The 21131-nt window shown below is 38.5% G+C and overlaps 1 protein-coding gene across 2 annotated transcripts in view; it reads right to left on the reverse strand.

The window, feature by feature from the left end:
• Window positions 1–327: 327 nt before the first annotated feature.
• The window catches only part of LOC137249588 (zinc finger matrin-type protein CG9776), a 35297-nt gene continuing 14493 nt past the window's right edge, over window positions 328–21131 (reverse strand). Inside the window, exons 3-12 of one of the 2 annotated variants that reach the window (XM_067781217.1) lie at window positions 20058–20276; window positions 19203–19393; window positions 17353–17801; window positions 7481–7655; window positions 5377–5544; window positions 5105–5289; window positions 4145–5041; window positions 3641–3948; window positions 3143–3550; window positions 328–1241 (exon numbers count right to left, since the gene is read on the reverse strand). In XM_067781217.1, the coding sequence (XP_067637318.1) occupies window positions 580–1241; window positions 3143–3550; window positions 3641–3948; window positions 4145–5041; window positions 5105–5289; window positions 5377–5544; window positions 7481–7655; window positions 17353–17801; window positions 19203–19393; window positions 20058–20276 (3662 nt within the window). In that variant the 3' untranslated portion in view covers window positions 328–579. Of the gene's footprint in view, window positions 1242–3142; window positions 3949–4144; window positions 5042–5104; window positions 5290–5376; window positions 5545–7480; window positions 7656–17352; window positions 17802–19202; window positions 19394–20057; window positions 20277–21131 lie in introns of both variants that reach the window. The other variant, XM_067781215.1, reaches the window with a different exon arrangement.

The raw sequence follows: 21131 nt of genomic DNA on the forward strand, positions 1-21131 counted from the left end.
TGTTTATGGACATTGTGTTGTATAAAGCTGAGAGCAATTTGCTTGTATTGCGCTGCCAGTGATAACCGGTTTGGTGTTGGTAACACACACTTCAATCGCTTAACCCGTTACTTCATTATTAGTTTACCTGTTTCTTCATCACAAGTGGAAGCTTCGCAACCAGCAGCAGCTTTGCATGGTAATCGGTAAAGATAGAAGTTAAAATGTTGCATGTTGCCCTGAGATTAATACTTTATCAAAGTAAACGCCGTGCTATTAATAGTTTATCCACAAATTGAACTGTAATTTTATATTATGTAAACGGTTTTAATGTGCACAGAGGATCTGTTTCTTGTAGTAATGTAATGTTGTATTTTTATTTCGAAAAATTTAGTTTCACATTTTATCTTTATATTGAAGATGTTTCCATTTTAAATGATATTCAATGAAGAAAGTGTTCATCATTTCTTCCCATATTCCAATATTTCTTGCTTCTCTGTATCAAACCGAGTTTGGTTTTTTTTAAGTAAAATTTTTTGGAATCACAAAAAGAAAACTTGTTTTAGAAATTTAAATTACTAATTTAAAACTGCCTTCAATTCAGATACATTGCGCAGCCATATCGTCAGCGTCAATGCCCAACATTGCTAAATCATTCAATTCCTCTTGCCTGCGATTCTTTTCACTGTCCGTTGGCGATGGTGGCGGCTGTGGTATATCATCAAGGTTACATTCAATATTAACATTATCCTCACTGGGTTTCACGGCTGCCGTCGGAGCGGGTGTTGGTGTATTATCGGTTGGTGCTGATTCTTCTTTATTTGAATTAATTGTTGTATCAGCAATTGCCGTCTGTGTGGTTTCCTTATCACCAAAATTGGCTGTGTTGGAGTTGGTATCTGCACCATTAATTTCTAACGGCTTTGCGTCGTCAATGATAGAAGATTTTGCTGTGGTTTCTGTGGATTGCAATGTAGTAGTACATATAGTTGTTGTTGTTGTTTGTGGTGGTGGTGGTGGTGGTGGCTGTTTTGTAACAGTCAAACCAACATCCGGAGCAATTCGTGATGTATGTTCGGCTACTTTGGGTTTTAAAGAATTTACCGATTGCTTATTAAACACTAACGGTTCATTCATACTCATTTGCGATGCCTCATCAATACCAGCCAATGAGGTTTCTTCAATGGTGACCATATGTATGCCCTGCTTAGCTAGATCTTCGGGTTGCATTACCGGCTTTTCTACAATTATTTGAGTTTCGCCTGAGAGGAAGAAACACGTTAAAATATATGAAAATTTTGTTAGGATTCGCGTAGTCACAAAAATGATTTGAATTTCGATTCGTATTGCAATTATGATTCTACTAGTTTGCTCAGTGTTGGGTTCGTTTCAGTTTCTGTTTAACTTTCATTTATATTCTATTTCGGTTCGAGATTCAATTTCAATTTTTGTGTCAATTTCGATTTTAGTTTGAAATCAATTTCGCATATGATTTCAATTGAAGCATTGATTTCGGATTTCGCTTAAATTGTCATTTTGTTATGGAGTTCAGTTTCGATTTCGATTTCAGTTCTAGTTACAAAATGTGATGTTTGTTCTTCAATTTCCATAAGAAAATTTACAGTTTTAGGAACGCAAATGCGAGTCAGTGTATGGGTAAAAGTTACAGTTTTGAATTCAGCTTTAGTTTTAACCTTGAATAATTCTTTCGGTTTAGACATTTGTTCCAATATCGAGTAAATGTTCGCATTAAGTTTCAATTCCTATTCCTATTTTAAATTAATTAAATTTTAATTTCAGCTGTCAGTTTGGAAAATAAATTTCCCCGTTTTTCGAAGTTGGTCTCCAAAACATAGATATTGGCTTTTGTACTCATCCTAATATATATATTTTTTAATTGTATTTATAAAATTAAAAATGTAGACGTTTTCTTTTTAAACGGTTTTATTTGACTTCACTCTGTGTAGCCGGCCGGCCGTTGTTTACAAATTTTGTAATTAAAATTTAAGTAACTTCCCGATAAGCTACATGCTTGAAACATGGAATATAGTTCAGAACCCGATGACAATTGAAATATTAAGAAAAACTCAGCTGTCAGTTTGGAAAATAAATTTCCCCGTTTTTCGAAGTTGGTCTCCAAAACATAGATATTGGCTTTTGTACTCATCCTAATATATATATTTTTTAATTGTATTTAAAAAATTAAAAATGTAGACGTTTTCTTTTTAAACGGTTTTATTTGCTTCACTCTGTGTAGCCGGCCGGCCGTTGTTTAGAAATTTTGTAATTAAAATTTAAGTAACTTCCCGATAAGCTACATGCTTGAAACATGGAATATAGTTCAGAACCCGATGACAATTGAAATATTAAGAAAAACTCCGGTAGGTGGCGCATGGATCGAAATATTTCAAAAAATCGTATTTGTGGTCCGATTGGGCTCATATTTGGAACACATACGGGAATAGAAATCGATTTGTGAGAAAACTTCCGCCATGACGCGTCCAACGCTTTTATTTAATTGTCTGATCAACGTCTTAGATTGATGAGGAGTGTGATGAATAGTACCAAGGAATGTAAGTATTTTTTCAATAAAACCGTTTAACTAAAATTATTTTTAAATATGTATTTATATCTGGCTTTAGGTCCGTGTTTTATAATTGAAAAATTAAAAACACCCTTTGATTCTTTCTTTTAAATCGATATATTTCGATTGCTCAACGGCAATCATCTTCAGGATTGTAGCAATTCTATTAACACGACATGTTAATACAATTGCTACATTCCTGAAGATGATTGCCGTTGAGCAATCGAAATATATCGATTTAAAAGAAAGAATCAAAGGGTGTTTTTAATTTCTCAATTATAAAACACGGACCTAAAGCCAGATATAAATACATATTTAAAGATAAAAGGTCGCCAAAAAATTCATAATTTAAAATTATTTTTTATTATTTAAATTTTTGTGGTATTCTGCTTATATATGTAACAGGTATTATAAGGGGTTTCAAGCTAGATCTTCGAAAAATTCAAAAAAAAGTTTGATGGATCTGTTTATGCTTTTATGCATTTATTTAGTAATTCAAAATGTCAGCTAAAGGATATAGGTCGGAACTCGCTTTGCTCTTGAATTTTATATATGGAGAATATATGGTTGATTATGTACCTGTTGATTTTGCCTTCGGCCTATCATCGTCCGGCCTCTTTTCGCCTGGGAAAATTATATTAAGCGCTTCTTCAAGATCTTTCGGCAATGGTCCCTTACGCGGTAAAGGTCCAGCTATTGGTCGCGCCACACAATCATCCTTCTCTGCTTCGTCAATACCAGGTGGTAATATTTCCTCATTATCATCCTCTTGATTGGTAACAACAGTTTTCTTTGGTGGACTATCATCATCAACAACAGCAGGTGGGGGTGGTGGTGGTGGCGCTTGCCCCATTAAATTTACAAAATGCATTGGATCTGGCATTAGTTCATCATAGTCCATCATCATACCTGCATCAGGATGGAATGGTGGTGCATTACCATAAGCATCCTCCATCATAGCCATTTGTATTTGAGCTGCTGTGGGCGCTGGTGGACGATGTGTTGGAAAATTATTTGGATTAACTGATTGTTGATTCATTTCGCTTGCAAATGATGCTGCTACATCAGCACTATTACCTTCCGTTTGTCCAGAGGCTTGTTTCTTAAAAACTGGCATTTTGCCAATAAATGGTAACTTTTTACCACTAGCTACGGCTGCAACTAGATTTGCAGTAGCTGTTTTAGTTTTCTTATCGGTATTCTTTTTGTCTTTTGATTCTGTGGTGGACCTCTTCTCTCTATCTTTATTATTTTCAGGCACACGCGGCCTAAACTCAGCAGGCTGCCGAACAACTGGTTTCTCGACGCGACTGCGACTACCAGAACGTGTACGTGAACGGGAACGACTGTAACGTCGTCGACGATCACGATCAAAAGAGCGGCTTCTACGAGTAAAAATCAGCAAATAAACGTAAATTAGAATCATATGACCATGTTATATACAGAGGCTACTCATATTGCCAGGCGAAAAGCTCTCAAATTACATTAAACATTTTAAATTACATATCTTTCACAATTTTATTCGCCATACAAAGTAAGAAGCCAGACTAAAAAAACATACATACACAGTGTAAACCTTACCTTCGTCCACGCGATCGTGAGCGTGTACGCCTTCTGCGACCCAACGGCGAGCCTCCGCGTCCGCGACTGCGACTACGTGTACGTCGTAAACGTCCACGACCACTGCCGCCACCACGTCCTCCGCCTCTTCCGCCAAAGTATGGACTACGCGAGCGTCTACGACGATCGCGATCATTGTTACGCTCAACACGATCGCGATCGTTGCGATCACGATCATTACGATCACGGTCTCGGTCGCGCTCACGATCACGTGTGCGTCGATCCGTTGAATCATCACTATTGCGTATCGTTGCACCAGCTGGTGTTGTCCCCTCATCACGTGGTTTATTCTTCAATTTGCCTTTTAATTGCTCGAACAACTTCTTTTCACTTTCACTTATTACCGGTTGTACAGTGTTCCATTGCTGTAGAATGACATCATCGTGCTTACTATCTACTTCACCACCAGATATATGATGCGATGTAGCCGCTGCTTTTGCGCTGCTATCTTTTGCTTCAGTCCATTTACCCAAACGACCGCCGCTATTAGCTACTGATGACGAAATGTTATTAGCACCAACGCCAGCAGTGGAATGTATCATTGCACTACCGCTATGCCCGACAATTATAGGTGCTGGCACCGGATGCGGTACACTCTCAATGCGTATACTCGGTGCCGGTGGTGGTGGCTCATCATCAGCTTTTGTCAAGTCCTGTTTACGCATAGCCACACGTATTGAAACAGCAGGGTTAGGATTATCCAAATTTTGTATATCTAATGTAGATTTTACTTTGGGAATTTTAGACTTTTCACTGTCCGAAGCGGATGATGATTCACTAGAATTGGACGTGCTTGTGGCATTCTTCTTGTGTTTCTTTGAGCGTTTGCTTTTCTTCCTTTTGTCCTTTTTCTCCGAACTAACAGGAAAGTTAAAACGTACAGTCTAAGAAAGCCAAGCTATGTTCATGTCATTTATTTACCTTTTCTTCTTACGTTTCTTTGCTTTCTCATCCTTTTTCGACTTCTTGCCGGCAACACTATCAGCAGCAGTTGTTGAGACAGATGTAATTTGTTGTGGTAATGGCAACGTTTTACGTTCATTTAATACACGTTGACGATCCGCTAACCAATTTACTTCATAGTGAGGATTTTTTTCCAAAAAAGCCTGTTCGAAATTATTATAAAAGTGCAGCGTAAATTTTTTAATAATTATCTTTTATTAAAAAAAACTATATATTAATATGAAACTCACATTATATTTAGAAGCATGCAATTGGGATTTTAAATGCGTTGAAGCGCAATGTAAATCACCCATCCAAATGCTGCACAGTTTACAAAACCAAGCTGATGCTGGTATGAAGAAGGTGAGACCACGTATGGGTGTACGTTTTGTTGGTGCGTTCTCGTATGTTGGAAATTGCTATTTGAAAAACAATGAAATGAATATTAGTGATGAGTTCAAACTAAAAGATATTGATAAATTATATCGTAAGCAATGTATACTATTTCCAATAATTATCCTTCACTAAAAAAAAACAAAAAAAAGCAAACAAATTTTCAAATATAAGAAGCCCCATTTTTGGTTAAGTTTGTGCTTCCAAATGTACATTATTTTTATTGCGTACACTTTTTCAACAAAAAATTGAGTAAATAATTACAACAGAATTTAGTTTTTGCTTTGATGCAGCTTTTCGGCAGAGTCTTATGAAGACAAAGTTGAATTTGTCATTTCCCTCCTACGCGTTTCGAGGCTTTGACAACTTCTTCAGGGTGTCTGAGCAAAGTCGGTGTGATCAGTCGCGAAATAACAAGTGAAAACAAAACTATTTTGAAAACATATTTATAACTACATCTTTTCCAGTTTAAGTTTAGAAAGTTTCAATTCAAGTTCAGAAATTCCAATTTAAATTCAGAAATTTACACTTCAAATTCAGGAAGTTACAATTCAAGTTCAGAAATTCCAATTTTAATTCAGAAAATTACAATTCAAGTTCAGAAAACTACATTTCAAGTTCAGATAATTACAATTCAAGTTCAGAAAATTACGATTCAAGTTCAGAAATTCCAATTTAAGTTCAGAAAGCTTGTCAGGCATTTTTTCTTTCATGCAATGGAAATAAAAGTATGTAAGATTTTAAATGTTAGCGCTAATAATTTGATACAAGGATATGAAGGCCTACTATCTGTTAAGGAAGCACTGGACTTTTTACTTTACTTAAATCAATTTTGCTCACATGAAGGAGATAGCGAAAAAAAAGTTTCCTCTCTTCTCTCTGCTCTAATAAGAGGTCAGTTACAAGGACATCCAGCTATATTCTAGAGGTCACAAGCATTGATCTGCATTGAGTATGACAGCAGTGATGACGAAATCAACGGAGCGTCTAAAATCCCGCAAGTAACGTATAAGTACTGTGTGCACAGATCAAGTCTTCCTCCACCTGCCCTTCGCAACTCTGTGGAAGTCTCCCCCCCCCCCCTCGCTCCCTTCCACTGCTTCTAAACTGCGGTGTCGACTGAAGTACTTTAATGGCCGGAGTAACTTGGGGGACAGTATATCCAAGCCAATATTGTCAGCGAAGTATCAACACTTCCGCAAATAACATATAAGTATTACAATACGAAGTATGAATTGGAATAAGTTTTGAAAAGTAACACCCTACATTTAATTTTCTGAACTTGAATTGGACATTTCTAAATTTACATTGAAAATTCTGAACTTGAATTGCAATTTTCTGAACTTGAGTTGTAAATTTCTGAACTTAAACTGGAAAAGGTGTAGAGCTTAGAAAATAATTCGAAATTCGAAAAATTCTACGAAACGTACATATTTTTTTACGCTGAGCTTCACTGAAATTCTTGGCCTTCGAGACAATTTTTACTGACACACTTAAAAAAATTCGACTCGTTTGTAAATTGTCACATGGCAAAAGAAATAAGTAAAAGTAAAAATTTTCATTATTCGCGAATAATTTTCTTTGTTTTTTGAAAAATTACAATAAAGATAGCACAGAGCCGAAAACAGTTTCCTTCCGAATCGAAATTGAAAAGGTATGAGAGGGAAAGTCGTTCCGAAGTATTTAAAAAAAAATTACTCTAAACAAATTTTCGAAATGGAAAATTTTCCAAAACAATAACTCTTGTCTCTTTTTGAATATGTTAACAACTTATTTATGCCTTTGGACATTTATTCAGAGAAAGATGGTAAGTAAATTGCAAATTTTTGAAAATAAAAAGTTTTTTGTATTGTGAGCAAAAAATTTCACAAACATTTAAAACGTGAAGCACTTAGCCGTATTGGTGTCCGTAAACTTAAAAATTTTTAATAGACCTTTAGGAAAGTATAATCTATCACTCACATCTGTTATCATATCAATATGCCAAGGTGTTTCAATCGTTTCACGGTCCATATGCTCTTTAGAGTGCAAATGATTTAAGTAGTCCTTTGCCGTTTTGGGAAATACATCGCATGTTTGGCACCAATGCATTTCAGGATCATAAAATACGTAATTGAAACGTTTTTTCTCTTCAAATCTGTAATAAAATAAGCGTTTGATTTAGTTTAAAATAAAAACTAAAACAATAATCAATTATGCAAATAAAAATATAAATCACTAAATACTACATATACTGACGAATATCAGTCGGACCTTTATGTCGGGAATTGCCCGGTGAATCCAGTACTTGAAGAAAAATATCCAGAACTCGCGGAAGAGGAACGCATACTCCCCAGGGAAACGCGTGTCACTCTTGCTCAACTTCGTTCTGGATACTGTAACAGGTTAAACTCTTACCTATCCAGAATCAACCACGACATACAAAATGTTTGCCCCGCTTGCAATGTGTCCCCACATGACACCAACCATCTCTTTAATTGTAATGTGGAACTAACGCCTCTAACACCCCTTTCCTTATGGTCCACCCCTGTTGAAACGGCAAGTTTCCTTGGACTCCCGTTAGAGGATATTGATGACAATTTGTGATCGGTCGCGGCTATTAGGTGGGGCGAGCATTGCTACAACAACAACAACAACAACGAATATCAGTGACACTAAGTGATACTCCCATCACTAATCTGATACTAAGTAAATAAAGCCACAACACAATGAAGCAAGCTGCTACGCTTGTATGTACGTAAACAAATTAATCATTATGTCTGCACACATACATGCGGGGCAACAGAGAGATACTCACAAGCGCATGTGATCATCACCCGCTCACATATACACACGCATATAGATACAAATTGCAAATATACGTGTATATAGCTCATAAACAAGCATCAGGTTCACGAAATTACTAGACCTTACGAGAAATGGGTGAACGAGGAAACCGAAGAGTATAAAAGCGGCACAGGCTGAGGCATGAATAATCAGTTTCATTTGAGCTATCAATCAGTTTGGTTGTTAAGCAAGCTAGTTGCAAAGTATAAGTGTTATTGTGAAGTACTTTAATAAAGGTAATTTTTCCATTATTCAATATTGGAGTTATTTATTCAACAGTTTAGTGATTCGAACTAGCAGAAGGTTGCAAATAAGAGGATTTGCAAGTAAATTCGTTACAATTGGTGAATAAATTACAGAAGACATATATGGCATCCAAGATGGAATCACAGGAGACACGTATTGCAGAAATGTCATCTGAAATAACAGAGAAGATTGAAGCACAAGAGGCACGAATATCCGAAATGTCGGCGCAAATTTCAGCACAGATATCATCGCAGATCTCTGCTCAACTGGAAGTGCAAGAAGGACGTATTTCCTCGAAGTTGGAGGCGCAAGATACAAAAATTTTAGTTTGAAGAAAAAATCGAGGCCGAGGTGGATGCTTTGAGAGGACGTATCGAGCAGTTGCAACTAAATCGCCCAGCAGTTTCAACGAGTAATCCAAAGGTAAAAACACCATACTTTGACGGTTCTGTTCCTTTCCAGGTCTTTAAGCTACAATTTGAGAAGACCGCAACAGTGAACAACTGGAATGCTGAAGATAAAGTTGCTGTACTCTTCGTAGCATTGAAAGGACCAGCTGCCGAAATCTTACAGACTATTCCAGAGTACGAACGGAACAGTTATGAAGCATTGATGGCCGCTGTCGAGAGACGTTATGGAAGCGAGCATAGAAAACAGATATTCGAAATTGAGTTGCAAAACCGTCACCAAAGAGCGAATGAGACTTTGCAGGAGTTTGCCTCGGATGTTGAAAGGTTGGCACATTTGGCAAATGCGGACGCACCCGTGGAATACACCGAGGGTAAAAATCCAGAGTTTTATAAATGGCATACGGGACGTAGAAACGAAGCGAGCGACATATGCAAACCCAAAACCCACATTCGCAGAAACGGTATCCCATGCACTGACTCAAGAAACAGCGTCGCTTTTGAGTAAACCAGCATACAAAGCTCATGGTGTGGAAGTGGAAAGACCAGATTGGGTAGACACAATTTTGGAAGCACTGAAGGGTCACAACAGAAAAATGCCGGAGTTATTAAATGTTTCAAGTGCGGCAACCCAGGTCATATTGCACGACATTGCAACACCAACCCTAACAGTTCCAACAATGTGAGTGGTCGTAAACGCAGAGCTGAAGGAGATGAGCAAATCTCCAAGTCCACTCAATCGCTAAACTAAAGAGAGTCAGCCGCAAGGGGCGACAGCTGGCTCCCTCAATTGAATGCCCCATAATCTCTATCTCGCAAATTGGAAGAAGTTCAAGCAATCTTACTGTCGGAGGACATGTGGATGGAAAGGAACGGTTACTGACTGTAGATACGGGTGCATCCCATTCCATCATTCGATCAGATTTAGTCAACAAGATAAGACCATTGCTTGGAGCAAGATTACGTACAGCCACGGGAGAGGACACCCATGTAATTGGAGAAGTAGAATGTGAAGTAGCAATTGGGAACGTCACGGTACTACACAATTTTATAGTGGCAGGTATTGTTGATGACATCATAATTGGAGTGGACTTCTTAATCAACCAAGGCATCAAAATCGATATGCAAAGCAAGACGATGCGATATAAGAACATGGATGTGCCACTTAATTTTGGCTACGAGAGAGGCTACAGCAGTAAACGAGTGCTGGTGGAAGAGAGTCAGCAAATACCACCAAAATCAGAAGCAGTCATCTGGGCAAAGGTTGATGGAGATTGTGGGACAAACAAATTGTGGGTTGTCGAAGCAGCAAATAAATCAGCACTGAATATACTTGTAGCAAAAACCCTGGCTATGACAAAACAAGATGGACGTATTCCGGTAAGAGTACTCAATAAGTTCAAGCCACCATTCAAAGGAGCTATTTTGGGAAGATGCCAAGAAGCCGAAGTAGTTATTAACTGTGAACAGCTTCAGGAACACGTTTCATCTAGTAATACTGATCTTTCAAATGACATCAGGGCATGGACGCAGGGGCTAGAGGAAGCCTATCAGAGTAAGGCAAAACAACTGCGCCTAAAGTACGCGAACATATTTGACCAGGATGGTTCCAAACCAGGCCGCACCAATGTTGTGAAACATCAAATTGACACTGGAGATGCCAGGCCGATCCGTCAAGCTCCACGTAGTGTTCCACTGGCGGAGCGGGAAGTTGTGAGTCAAATCATACAAGAAATGAGCGACAGCGGCGTCATCGAACCATCAGCTAGTCCATGGAGCTCACCGGTAGTACTTGTAAAGAAGAAGGATGGAAAAATGAGGTTTTGCGTGGACAACCGGAAGTTGAATTACGTTACGAAAAAGGATAGCTACCCATTGCCAAGAATTGACGACACTCTGGACTCGCTATCTGGTACGATATGGTTTTCCACACTGATCTTGAAAAGCGGCTACTGGCAAGTTGAGGTGGAGGAAGATAAAGAGAAAACAGCCTTCAGTGTCGGTGATGGTCTTTGGCAATTTACCGTGATGCCTTTTGGACTTTGTAATGCACCAGCTACTTTTGAGAGACTCATGGACCAGGTACTGAAAGGACTACATTGGAAAACATGCTTGGTGTACCTGGACGACATCATCGTATTGGGCAAGAATTTTGATGAACATCTTAAGAACTTGGAGGAAGTTTTCCAGAGAATAGCTGGCGCTGGTCTGAAGTTAAGTCCCAAAAAGTGTGCGCTGTTTAAAAAGGAAGTAAATTATTTGGGTCACAAGGTAACGACAGAGGGCATCTGCACAGCGAATGAAAAGATAGAGGCAGTAAAGGATTGGCCAAGACCACAGAATCTGCATGAATTGAGAAGTTTCCTTGGGCTGTGTACATATTACAGCCGTTTTGTACCAAATTTTGCCAGCGTAGCCCATATTCTCCACGAGCTAACAAGAAAAAATAAAGCTTTTGAATGGAAGAAGGAGCAAGAAGTAGCTTTCCAAACATTGAAAGAGCGTTTGTGCACTGCCCCAATGTTGGCATATCCGATTCCAGGAGCCACGTTTATTCTAGATACAGATGCGAGCGGATATGCTATAGGAGGCGTTTTATCACAACTGGTCGATGGACAGTTGTTCAATTGGAAAACCAGAGAGGAACTATTGCGTTACACGGAGAGAGCTGTTGGCATTGGTAGAGTGCATTAAACATTTCCACAAATACCTCTACGGCCAGCGATTCCGCGTCAGGACAGATCACGCAGCGTTGAAATGGCTTCTGCAGTTCCGTAATCCGGAAGGACAATTGGCACGGTGGATCGAGCGACTACAAAGCTATGACTTTTCCATTGAGCATCGAAAAGGTAGTACCCATGGAAATGCTGATGCAATGTCACGAAGACCATGTAGTTTGGAATGTAAGCACTGTTCAAAGGCCGAGGCTAAAGAAGACATTATAGATGTCCGGCTAATGACTATAACATATACAGATGAATGGGACAAGGAACAGCTAAGAAAGTGCTAGCTAGAAGATACAGATCTGTCACGTGTTATGCAAGGGCTCGAACGAAACGAAAGACCAAACAGAGAAGAGATGTCAGCAGAGAGTCCCATTGCGAAGTCATATTTGGCACAGTGGAACAGTTTAGAATTGATATCCGGTTGCCTTCATCGAGTATGGGAAAGTGAGGATGGTAAATGCAAGAAGAAACTGATAGTTGTTCCCAGAAAGAGGATTCCTGACGTGCTCAACGAGCTGCATAATGGTCCAAGTGGAGGTCATCTTGGAATCACGAAGACGCTCGAGAAAATTAAGCAGAGATTCTATTGGGTTGGTTGTCGTCAGTCGGTCACCGAGTGGATTGCCAACTGCGAGGTATGCAACAGAGCGAAAGGGCCCAAAACACGAAGTCGTGGCCAGATGAAGCAGTATATTTCAGGTGCACCATTTGAAAGGATCGCTATGGATGTCGCAGGTCCATTTCCTACTAGCAACCGCGGAAACAAATACGTACTGGTGGTTATGGATTATTTCAGTAAATGGCCAGAGGTATACCCAATCCCAAACCAAGAAGCAGAAACAGTAGCAGAAGTGGTTAAAAACGAATGGGTTGCAAGGTATGGTGTACCAATGGAGTTACATTCCGACCAAGGCAGGAATTTTGAATCAGCTGTGTTCCAAGAAATGTGTAAATCATTGGGCATTCGAAAAAGCCGGACAACTGCATTGCATCCTCAGTCCGATGGTATGGTGGAACGTTTCAATAGAACCTTGGAGGAGCATTTAAGAAAAGTAGTAGACAAGTACCATAAGGAGTGGGATACCCGCATACCATTATTCTTGATGGCTTACCGATCAGCAGTGCATGAGACAACGGGCCAAACCCCTGCAAAAGTAATTTTTGGCAATGACCTTCGACTGCCAGCTGATTTGAAGTATGGGATAGGTGCCGATGCGGAGAGGAATGTCAAGAAATCCACTGGTGTCTTGGAAGAAGAGCTGAGAGAGATACACGATCTTGTAAGGCAACGAGCAAATATTATGAGTGACAAGATGAAAGCGAGGTACGATAAAGCAATTAATTCGGAAGGGTTTCAGGAAGGAGATTTGGTGCTGCTATACAACCCACAACGAAAAAAAGGTTTGTCCCCGAAATTGCAGTGTAACTGGGAAGGCCCATACAAAGTTGTAAAACGGATCAACGATGTAGTGTACCGCATACAAACCATTGGCAAACCACGAACCAAAATGAAAGTGGTTCATTTGGAGAGGCTAGCAGCGGGTAGATCGAGATATTTGTCTGATCGGGACGATCAGACTTAGGTGAAGGGCAGTGTGACGAATATCAGTGACACGAAGTGATACTCCCATCACTAATCTGATACTAAGTAAATAAAGCCACAACACAATGAAGCAAGCTGCTACGCTTGTATGTACGTAAACAAATTAATCATTATGTCTGCACACATACATGCGGGGCAACAGAGAGAGATACTCACAAGCGCATGTCATCATCAGCCGCTCACATATACACACGCATATGGATACAAATTGCAAATATACGTGTATATAGCTCATAAACAAGCATCAGGTTCACGAAATTACTAGACCTTACGAGAAATGGGTGAACGAGGAAACCGAAGAGTATAAAAGCGGCACAGGCTGAGGCATGAATAATCAGTTTCATTTGAGCTATCAATCAGTTTGGTTGTTAAGCAAGCTAGTTGCAAATTATAAGTGTTATTGTGAAGTACTTTAATAAAGGTCATTTTTCCATTATTCAATATTGGAGTTATTTATTCAACAGTTTAGTGATTCGAACTAGCAGAAGGTTGCAAATAAGAGGATTTGCAAGTAAATTCGTTACAATATTAAGAATAATTTTTACTTATTATTAAGAATTCATGAGCTTAACACCGGCATATAATCACTGAATGTTCAATTATTATGTTTTTCTCAGAGAAACTGAAAAGAAAGAAAGAAACATTTATTGGCATATTGCAATGGCACCATTTCGAAAACCGCCACGAATTCGTCATCAGACAATTTCGTAATGTTACAAAGGTTTCACCGAGATTCGAACCGCGACTCACACGGTGAAACTTGCAGTTGCCTTACCATCGCGGTTCGAATCTCGGCTTAGATTATAATAGAGTATACCATTTTGTGACATCTTGTTGTTGTGTTGTGTTAACAGTGCTTCGCTCCATTCAATAGGTGCGACGACTCACAAATTGTCATCAAAGTACTCTAACGGGAGTCCAAGCTACATATCCTACATGGGACTAAGCGAGTCACCTGGGAAACTTTAAAACGTAAGGAATTAGCTATGCGGCCAGAGATGCCACCCTCGAAATCATAAGCTGTCTAAGTTAAGTTGAAATCATTGTCTAAAACACGGGTGAAAATGGTATAATCCTTTATGAGATCCTGGTTAAAACTTTTAAAATGTATGCCAAAATTTGTAGACGTCTGTGTCCGAAGCAAATGTTGTTGTTGTTGGAGCGATAAGGTTGCTCCCCGAAGGCTTTGGGCAGTGTTATCGATGTAATGGTCCTTTGCCGGATACAGATCCGGTACCACAGCACCATTAAGGTGCTAGCCCGACCATCTCGAGAATGCCCACATTAAACCTTCAGGCCATTTCCTCCCTTCGACCCCCAAGTTCCATGAGGAGCTTGGGGTCGCCAGAGCCTCGTCTGTTAGTGAAACAGGATTCGCCGCGGATAGGTGAGGTTGACAATTAGGTTTGGAGAAGTTATATATTGCGCTGGCAACCTGAAGGGTTGCGCCACACAGCCCCTTGAATCTGGTATTTTAGTCGCCTCTTACGACAGGCATACCTACCGCGGGAATATTCTGACCACCTAACCCGCTGGGGGCTTAGAACCAATTCATGGAAAATACAACACATAAAAATGTGCAACTTTTCCTTGCATTTTCGGCAGTTCTCTATATATTTCCTTAATCTTCGAAAAGCTTTGGCATATAATAGGGTTTTTTTGGGAAGCTTAAACATTTTTTCTTCTCGCTTAAAAAAAATTTTATTTGAAGTGCAAACACATAGCCCTGCTTGCTTTATTTGTTTTTGTTTTCCAATTGAAATTTTTTTGTTTTGAAATTTTTGACAAAATCTCATTGCATTGACGTTGAGGTGTAAAAAAACGTTGAGGGTTGAGTTTGCACCATCACGAGAAAGGGCTTGTGTCTTGGCTTGTGGCTATATTACGTTTTATCACATTTACACTGCACCAAATGCTCATTTTGGGCAAGAAACTCCAAATGCGACGCGTTTCCTTATACAAATCTCATTTGTGAAATGATTGATTTGATCGCATTTCCTCCCATTTTACCTGCAAATGCAATCCACACATCCGACCCACGAGCGCTTTGACATCTTATTACAAACAAAAAAAAAAAAACCGACAAAAACACGAATGGTTAAAAGACGTTGTTGTTTTTGTTGTTGTAGCGATAAGGAAACTCCTTGGAAAGTGTTATCGAGTTGATGGTCCTTTTCCGGTACCAAGCCCGACCATCTCGGGAACGAGTTGTTATGACCACATGCGACTTTCTAGGCCATACCGCCCCCCCCCCCCCCCCCCCCCCCTAGATCCATGAGGAGTTCAGGGTCGCCAGAGCCTCGGTTGTTAATCAAACAGGATTCGCCACGGATAGGTGAGGTTGACAATTGGGTTTGGAGAAGCTATATATTGCGCTGGCAACCTGAAAGGGCTGCACTACACAAACCCCTTGAATCCGGTATTTTAGTCGCCTCTTCCGACAGGCATACCTACCGGGAGTATATTCTAACCCCCTAACCCGCTGGGGGTTAAAAGACGTCCTATATTAGAGTTATAAAAAGCAGTTCCACTTGTTTTTGAAAGCCAAGCTGACAATTCTACCAGATATTTCTATTTTTGATATTTTTTTTTCTTTTTATATTGACCCCTGTTTAGTCACTTACGTCAGAGCATTTTTTTGCGATGGATTGGTATCCTCGCAGTCGAGTCTTGGTGGAAAGGTGAAGCGTAACGCGAATGAGGGCAATGTAAACTAGAGCTTACGATTTCTTCTCGAACACAAGCGAGATTTTCGAGACCCGAGAAATCGAGAACTCGACTTCTGGCGAGATTCTCGTGTCTCGAAGTACTCGTAAATCTCGCGAGCTTCTCGATATTCTTACTTAATCGCTGTATGGACAGTATTTATACACTTGGTTTTTTTTACTTGTGACTTTTTTGTTGATTATATTGCTTCAATGACATTTAACTCAAAACATATTTATTATACATATCAGACATCAGGAACACGGCTTGTTGTTGTTGTTGTAGCAGTGCTTCCCCCATCCAATAGGTGCGACCGATCACGGCTTCTCGCGAGATTCTCGAATCTCGAATAATAATAATACTCGCGATCTTCTCGGCTTTTAATTCAGTCGCTGAACTGGCAATATTTCGGGATTTTACTTGTGGTTTTGCGGACATTTTGGCTTGTGATCCAGAAGAAATAGTAAGCCCTATATAAAACAGCCAATGAATCGATTAAGTTGAATGTCGAGAATTAATTAAGTTGAAGCTCGCGAGCCTTGCGAGTAATTCGAGATTCGAGTATCTCGCGAAACATACGAGTAATTAGAGATTCGAGAATCTCGCGAGAAGGCGATACTCGCGAGAAATCCTTCTCGAACATGTTCGAGAAATCGTAAACTTTAATGTAAACGCTTTCAAATGACAAATGAGACCAATGAAAATGTAATATTACGGTTTATTTTACCGTTTCCTTAGTTGCCATATTAGCTACTTAACTTTGGGCGCTTTAAGAAAACACAACTGTTAATCATTTGTTGAGTGATAACTTTCTGAACGCGCCGTTGGGTAGTTAGAATCCACTCAACGATTGAAGTTTTACATCAAATTACTGAGCAGAAATTTTATTCGCTACATTTGCTTAACGTGTTTATAGGTCTGTCTGTGACATTTTAAAGTGTTGGTTATGAAAACAAAATGTTCTTCTTATTATTATGGCGAAGTCCTAAAAATAATATAAGACGTAATTTTCCTTAAAATTTAAGAATAGTTATTTTATTTGACAGTTTGCTCACCTCGCCATTCCTAAAGCAAAATTTCTATCACTTAATTTACGGAAACATGTTTGCAACTTATCAAACAAAATAGTGTTCTCTGAAAGCACCCATTGATAAAATATTGATTTTGAAGAATTGGAAGTTTGAACAAATTAAAATAATTTAAAAAATTTAGATTCAAAAAATGGAACGTCTATTTCCGTTGTTTTATTTTTTTTTTTTGGCAAAGTGTATACATAAAAGTACATAAAATTAGTTATTTTTTGTTCAAAGGTGTACTTACAATTTATCTTCTTTCAATTTGGCTACAGCAAGTGCTTCACGTTTCAAAGCATCCTTCGCTTTGGATTTCATAGATGCAATCGCTTTATTCTTCAAACGTTCTGGAGAGCTATCGTCATCGTCGTCTCCCTCTTCATTCTCCGTAGATGATGAGCTTGATGAAGTACTCGAACTGCTGCTAGAACTACCCGATGAACTGGCCGATGATGATGTCGATTTCTTACGCTTCTTCTTGCGACTACGATCACCACTTTCACTACGAGTTTTTTGCTGTGGTAATGATTGCGGTTGCTGTTCTTTATGTGAATGTTTTCTGCTGGAGTCCTCTTTGACGCCTTTATCACTTTCGTCGTAACGTTCCTCGTCTCTATCCAAGTTCTCTTCACCAATAATACCAGTTAGCATATCAATGACATTTTCAATGGTGCTTAGCTTCTTTTGTATTTGATTCTAAATAAGAAAGGAGAGAATAAAAAAACAATAGTTAATTGAATACTAATTCAATTAGGTACTATATTAATATGAAATTTTATTTAGCCTCTAAATTTTCATATCTGATACGCTGGCAATTTTTTTATGTATTTTTTATGTTTAGCGACTTGTTGTAAATGAGTAATTGTAGCTTCAAACCTCGCCAAAAAACTTCCAGCAAACGAACCAACATCAAAGTGTAGAATGCTCCTTATCGAAAATAGTCGTCCAGTGCATGTACGTCTCCTAGCCTCCAGGTGGGGTTAATATTTGCTACTTTACAATATTTCTTCTTTTTTTTATATAAATACAATGCTGATTTAAATACATAATAAAACAAATCCTAATATACAATTTTCATAAATGTACATACAATGTCTATTATGAACCATATAGCTAACACATATGTATGCATAAGTAAATGTATATAAATAAATATGTGATTATATTATATAGGCGCTCAGCAGTTTTATTCAAAACTAACATCTTTCTGTCCCAGAATCCGTCTAAGCAAATGCTGTACAACTATACGCGAGCATACAAACCTGTATGCATATATATGTAGGTATGTTAGATACAAATCAACGGGTACGTTAGCTGTGAAAAATGTATCATTTACTCAAATAATCATACTTAAATACTTAACTTAAGCACTTCAACAAAATTTTATATTTGTATGTATGTATGTAAATTAATGTGCGTGGTGAATTGTGTATTAAAAATGGTTGAAACGAATGTAAGAACATCGAATTTCGAAATATTTAAAATATATGTAAAAGCCTTTGCCGGAAAATTATTCTCTTGCTCACAGACTTTGTTCAAATATCAAAGAGATATTTGCTCTAACTAGGTACTACAAGAAGAGCCTCAAATGCTTTGGTACGTAGAGGTAACTCTTTGATGCTATCACCAGAGGCCACACATCTGCCATTGTAATGAAGATCTCAAATTATTCCAGAAATAATCAGGCTATTAAGGTTCAACATCGATAAAACTCGTATATTTTCGGGCAGTGTTGCGCTTACAGAACATCCACTTTGTTACTTTTTATATGATGTCCGATAATTCTCTAAGCTGCCTTCGCCCTTAAATTTGGTAAAAAATTCTTTATCAACTTTGTATTAATGACTTTCCTTTTTACCTTTGGCCAAATATCGGTATATGACTAAGCGACCTCTGTTAAACATACGCTTATAAGAATAACACCTTAAACAAAAATGTTATTAAACTAACACTATACAAATCCTTTCCACTAATTTATCGCGGGTTCAATTCGTTCCAGCATTTGTTACACAGCACTTACAGACCATAATACATATTTAAAAATGGCAAAGTATATAAACTGAACTACATAAACACGATTTATATCTTTCGACATACCTGAAGCTTTTCATTTTCATCGATAAATCCCTTTGTGGTGGGCGAAGGTGGTGCCCCAGTGCTTTTATGCAAATCCTTCCGTTGTTCCTTCAACATTTTCAATTCTTTACGTAACAACGATGTTTTCTTCAAATAGCTGCTACGTTGGCGTTTCAATTCGTCACGTTGATTTTCAGCTTCTTTGGCAACAGCTGCATTGTGAAAACATGAAATGTAAAAAAAAATGTGTGACATTAGTAAATTTAGTTCCGTTATAGTATATTTTAATGCATATTTCAAGAAATGCCTTGTTTTTCGTGCATTCTCGTTTTATTTACGCTTTGTACAATGCAAAGCATTGCTCAGATGATGAGAAGGTGACTACAAAGTACAAATTAAATCGTTGCTTATTTGGTTGTTAAGTGGACCTCGGCGCTCCTCAGCCGAATAACAGCTACTCCCACACAGCTCCGTTAAGAAACGCTTGTCTGCATCATCATAAGTTGCGCACAGATGGAATGTTGATGTATTGCGCGTAAGCGCCTTACAATTTTATTGTCTCTTCTCTATAATATCATCTTTAATATTTTTTTTTTGCCTAGAATAATTACAGCACGGCTAGTTTAAATGTTTTAAGTGTAAAAATTAACGAAAAAATTGCATAAAACGTTGTTTTTAAACATCCTGTTGTTGTACAAATGTATGTAATATATAAAAATTTACTAGCCGCGCATGCAATAAATACCATTTGTTTACATTGTGATAAGATTGAAAATTCGCGCATTTTTTCAGTATCCATATTTTGGGAGAATACACAACACGAAATAGTATAAAATTTAGTATTTTAAAAATTGTAATAACATAACGAACGCATACCATCATGTTTTGCTTTTGATTCGATAACAACTGGTTGTGGTACTTCAATTGCTGGTTGTGCTTGTGGTGGTGGCTGCTGTGGTTGTTGCTGTGCCACTACCAATTGTGGTGGTGGTATATTTGTAGGTGGAACCACCGCTGGTGGCGGTTGTTGTGTTAATTGTTGTATCTGATTGGAATCGGGTGCTGGTATCCATGGTTGCTGCGTGGCGTAATTGTCTACATAAAAAAGAGAGTTATGTTACACTCACAATTTTCAGTTTGAATTTTCTTTTTTGTCACATTCTACTTTGGAAAACTAAACTATTGTTGTTATGTTTAAGCCGCATAAAAACTTCCCTTTATGGCAACATTTTGCAGATGCCAGTCCGGTAATTACGTACTTTGCTCACATTATCTTCAAAAAGATGTATGGAGAAAAGAATGTCTCCTATGTTGACGGAAAGGCAGATTAACGAAAGTTGAGAGACGTACGAAATACGCGATATATATGTACTATATGCAATGGGGCCTACAGTGTTGGACCATAGGAATGTTCGTATGTTCCACATTACAATTGAAAAGATAGTTGGGGTCATGTGGGGACGCATCCCATGAAGGACATACATTGTTTGTATGTTGATTCTGGACAAGTAAGAGTTTAAACTGCTACAGTATCCCGAACGAATTTTGGCAAGAGTGACTCAAGTCTCTCTTTATAATATGCTTTCTTATTCTGCAAAAGTTGTAGCGTATATATTGATAACGGGGTTCACATAGGTCTTACGGAGGTGTTTCCTTATCCTTGTCTGCTGAATGTCCTGGTTTGTGACGGTTCAGCAAAAACTGTCGGTTCAGCATTTCATTATGCTCTTTTTTGTTGAGGTCTTTTGCGTCACTATACAAATGATGGTCAGGCTCATTAATAAATAAAAAAATAAGAAGACATCCCCTGGCATCAGTGTTTTGGCAGCCTCGCAGTCTTTTCCAATGTGTGTTCTGTAAGTTGTTAGCAGCGTTTCTTAGTATTTTCGCGCAAGAGCTGCCGGCAAAGAGACTTGAGGATTCTGCTGCGGCTTTGTACCTTAGATTTTC

The sequence above is a fragment of the Eurosta solidaginis genome, chromosome 4, assembly GCF_040869045.1.
Source record: "Eurosta solidaginis isolate ZX-2024a chromosome 4, ASM4086904v1, whole genome shotgun sequence".
Lineage (NCBI taxonomy): Eukaryota > Metazoa > Arthropoda > Insecta > Diptera > Tephritidae > Eurosta > Eurosta solidaginis.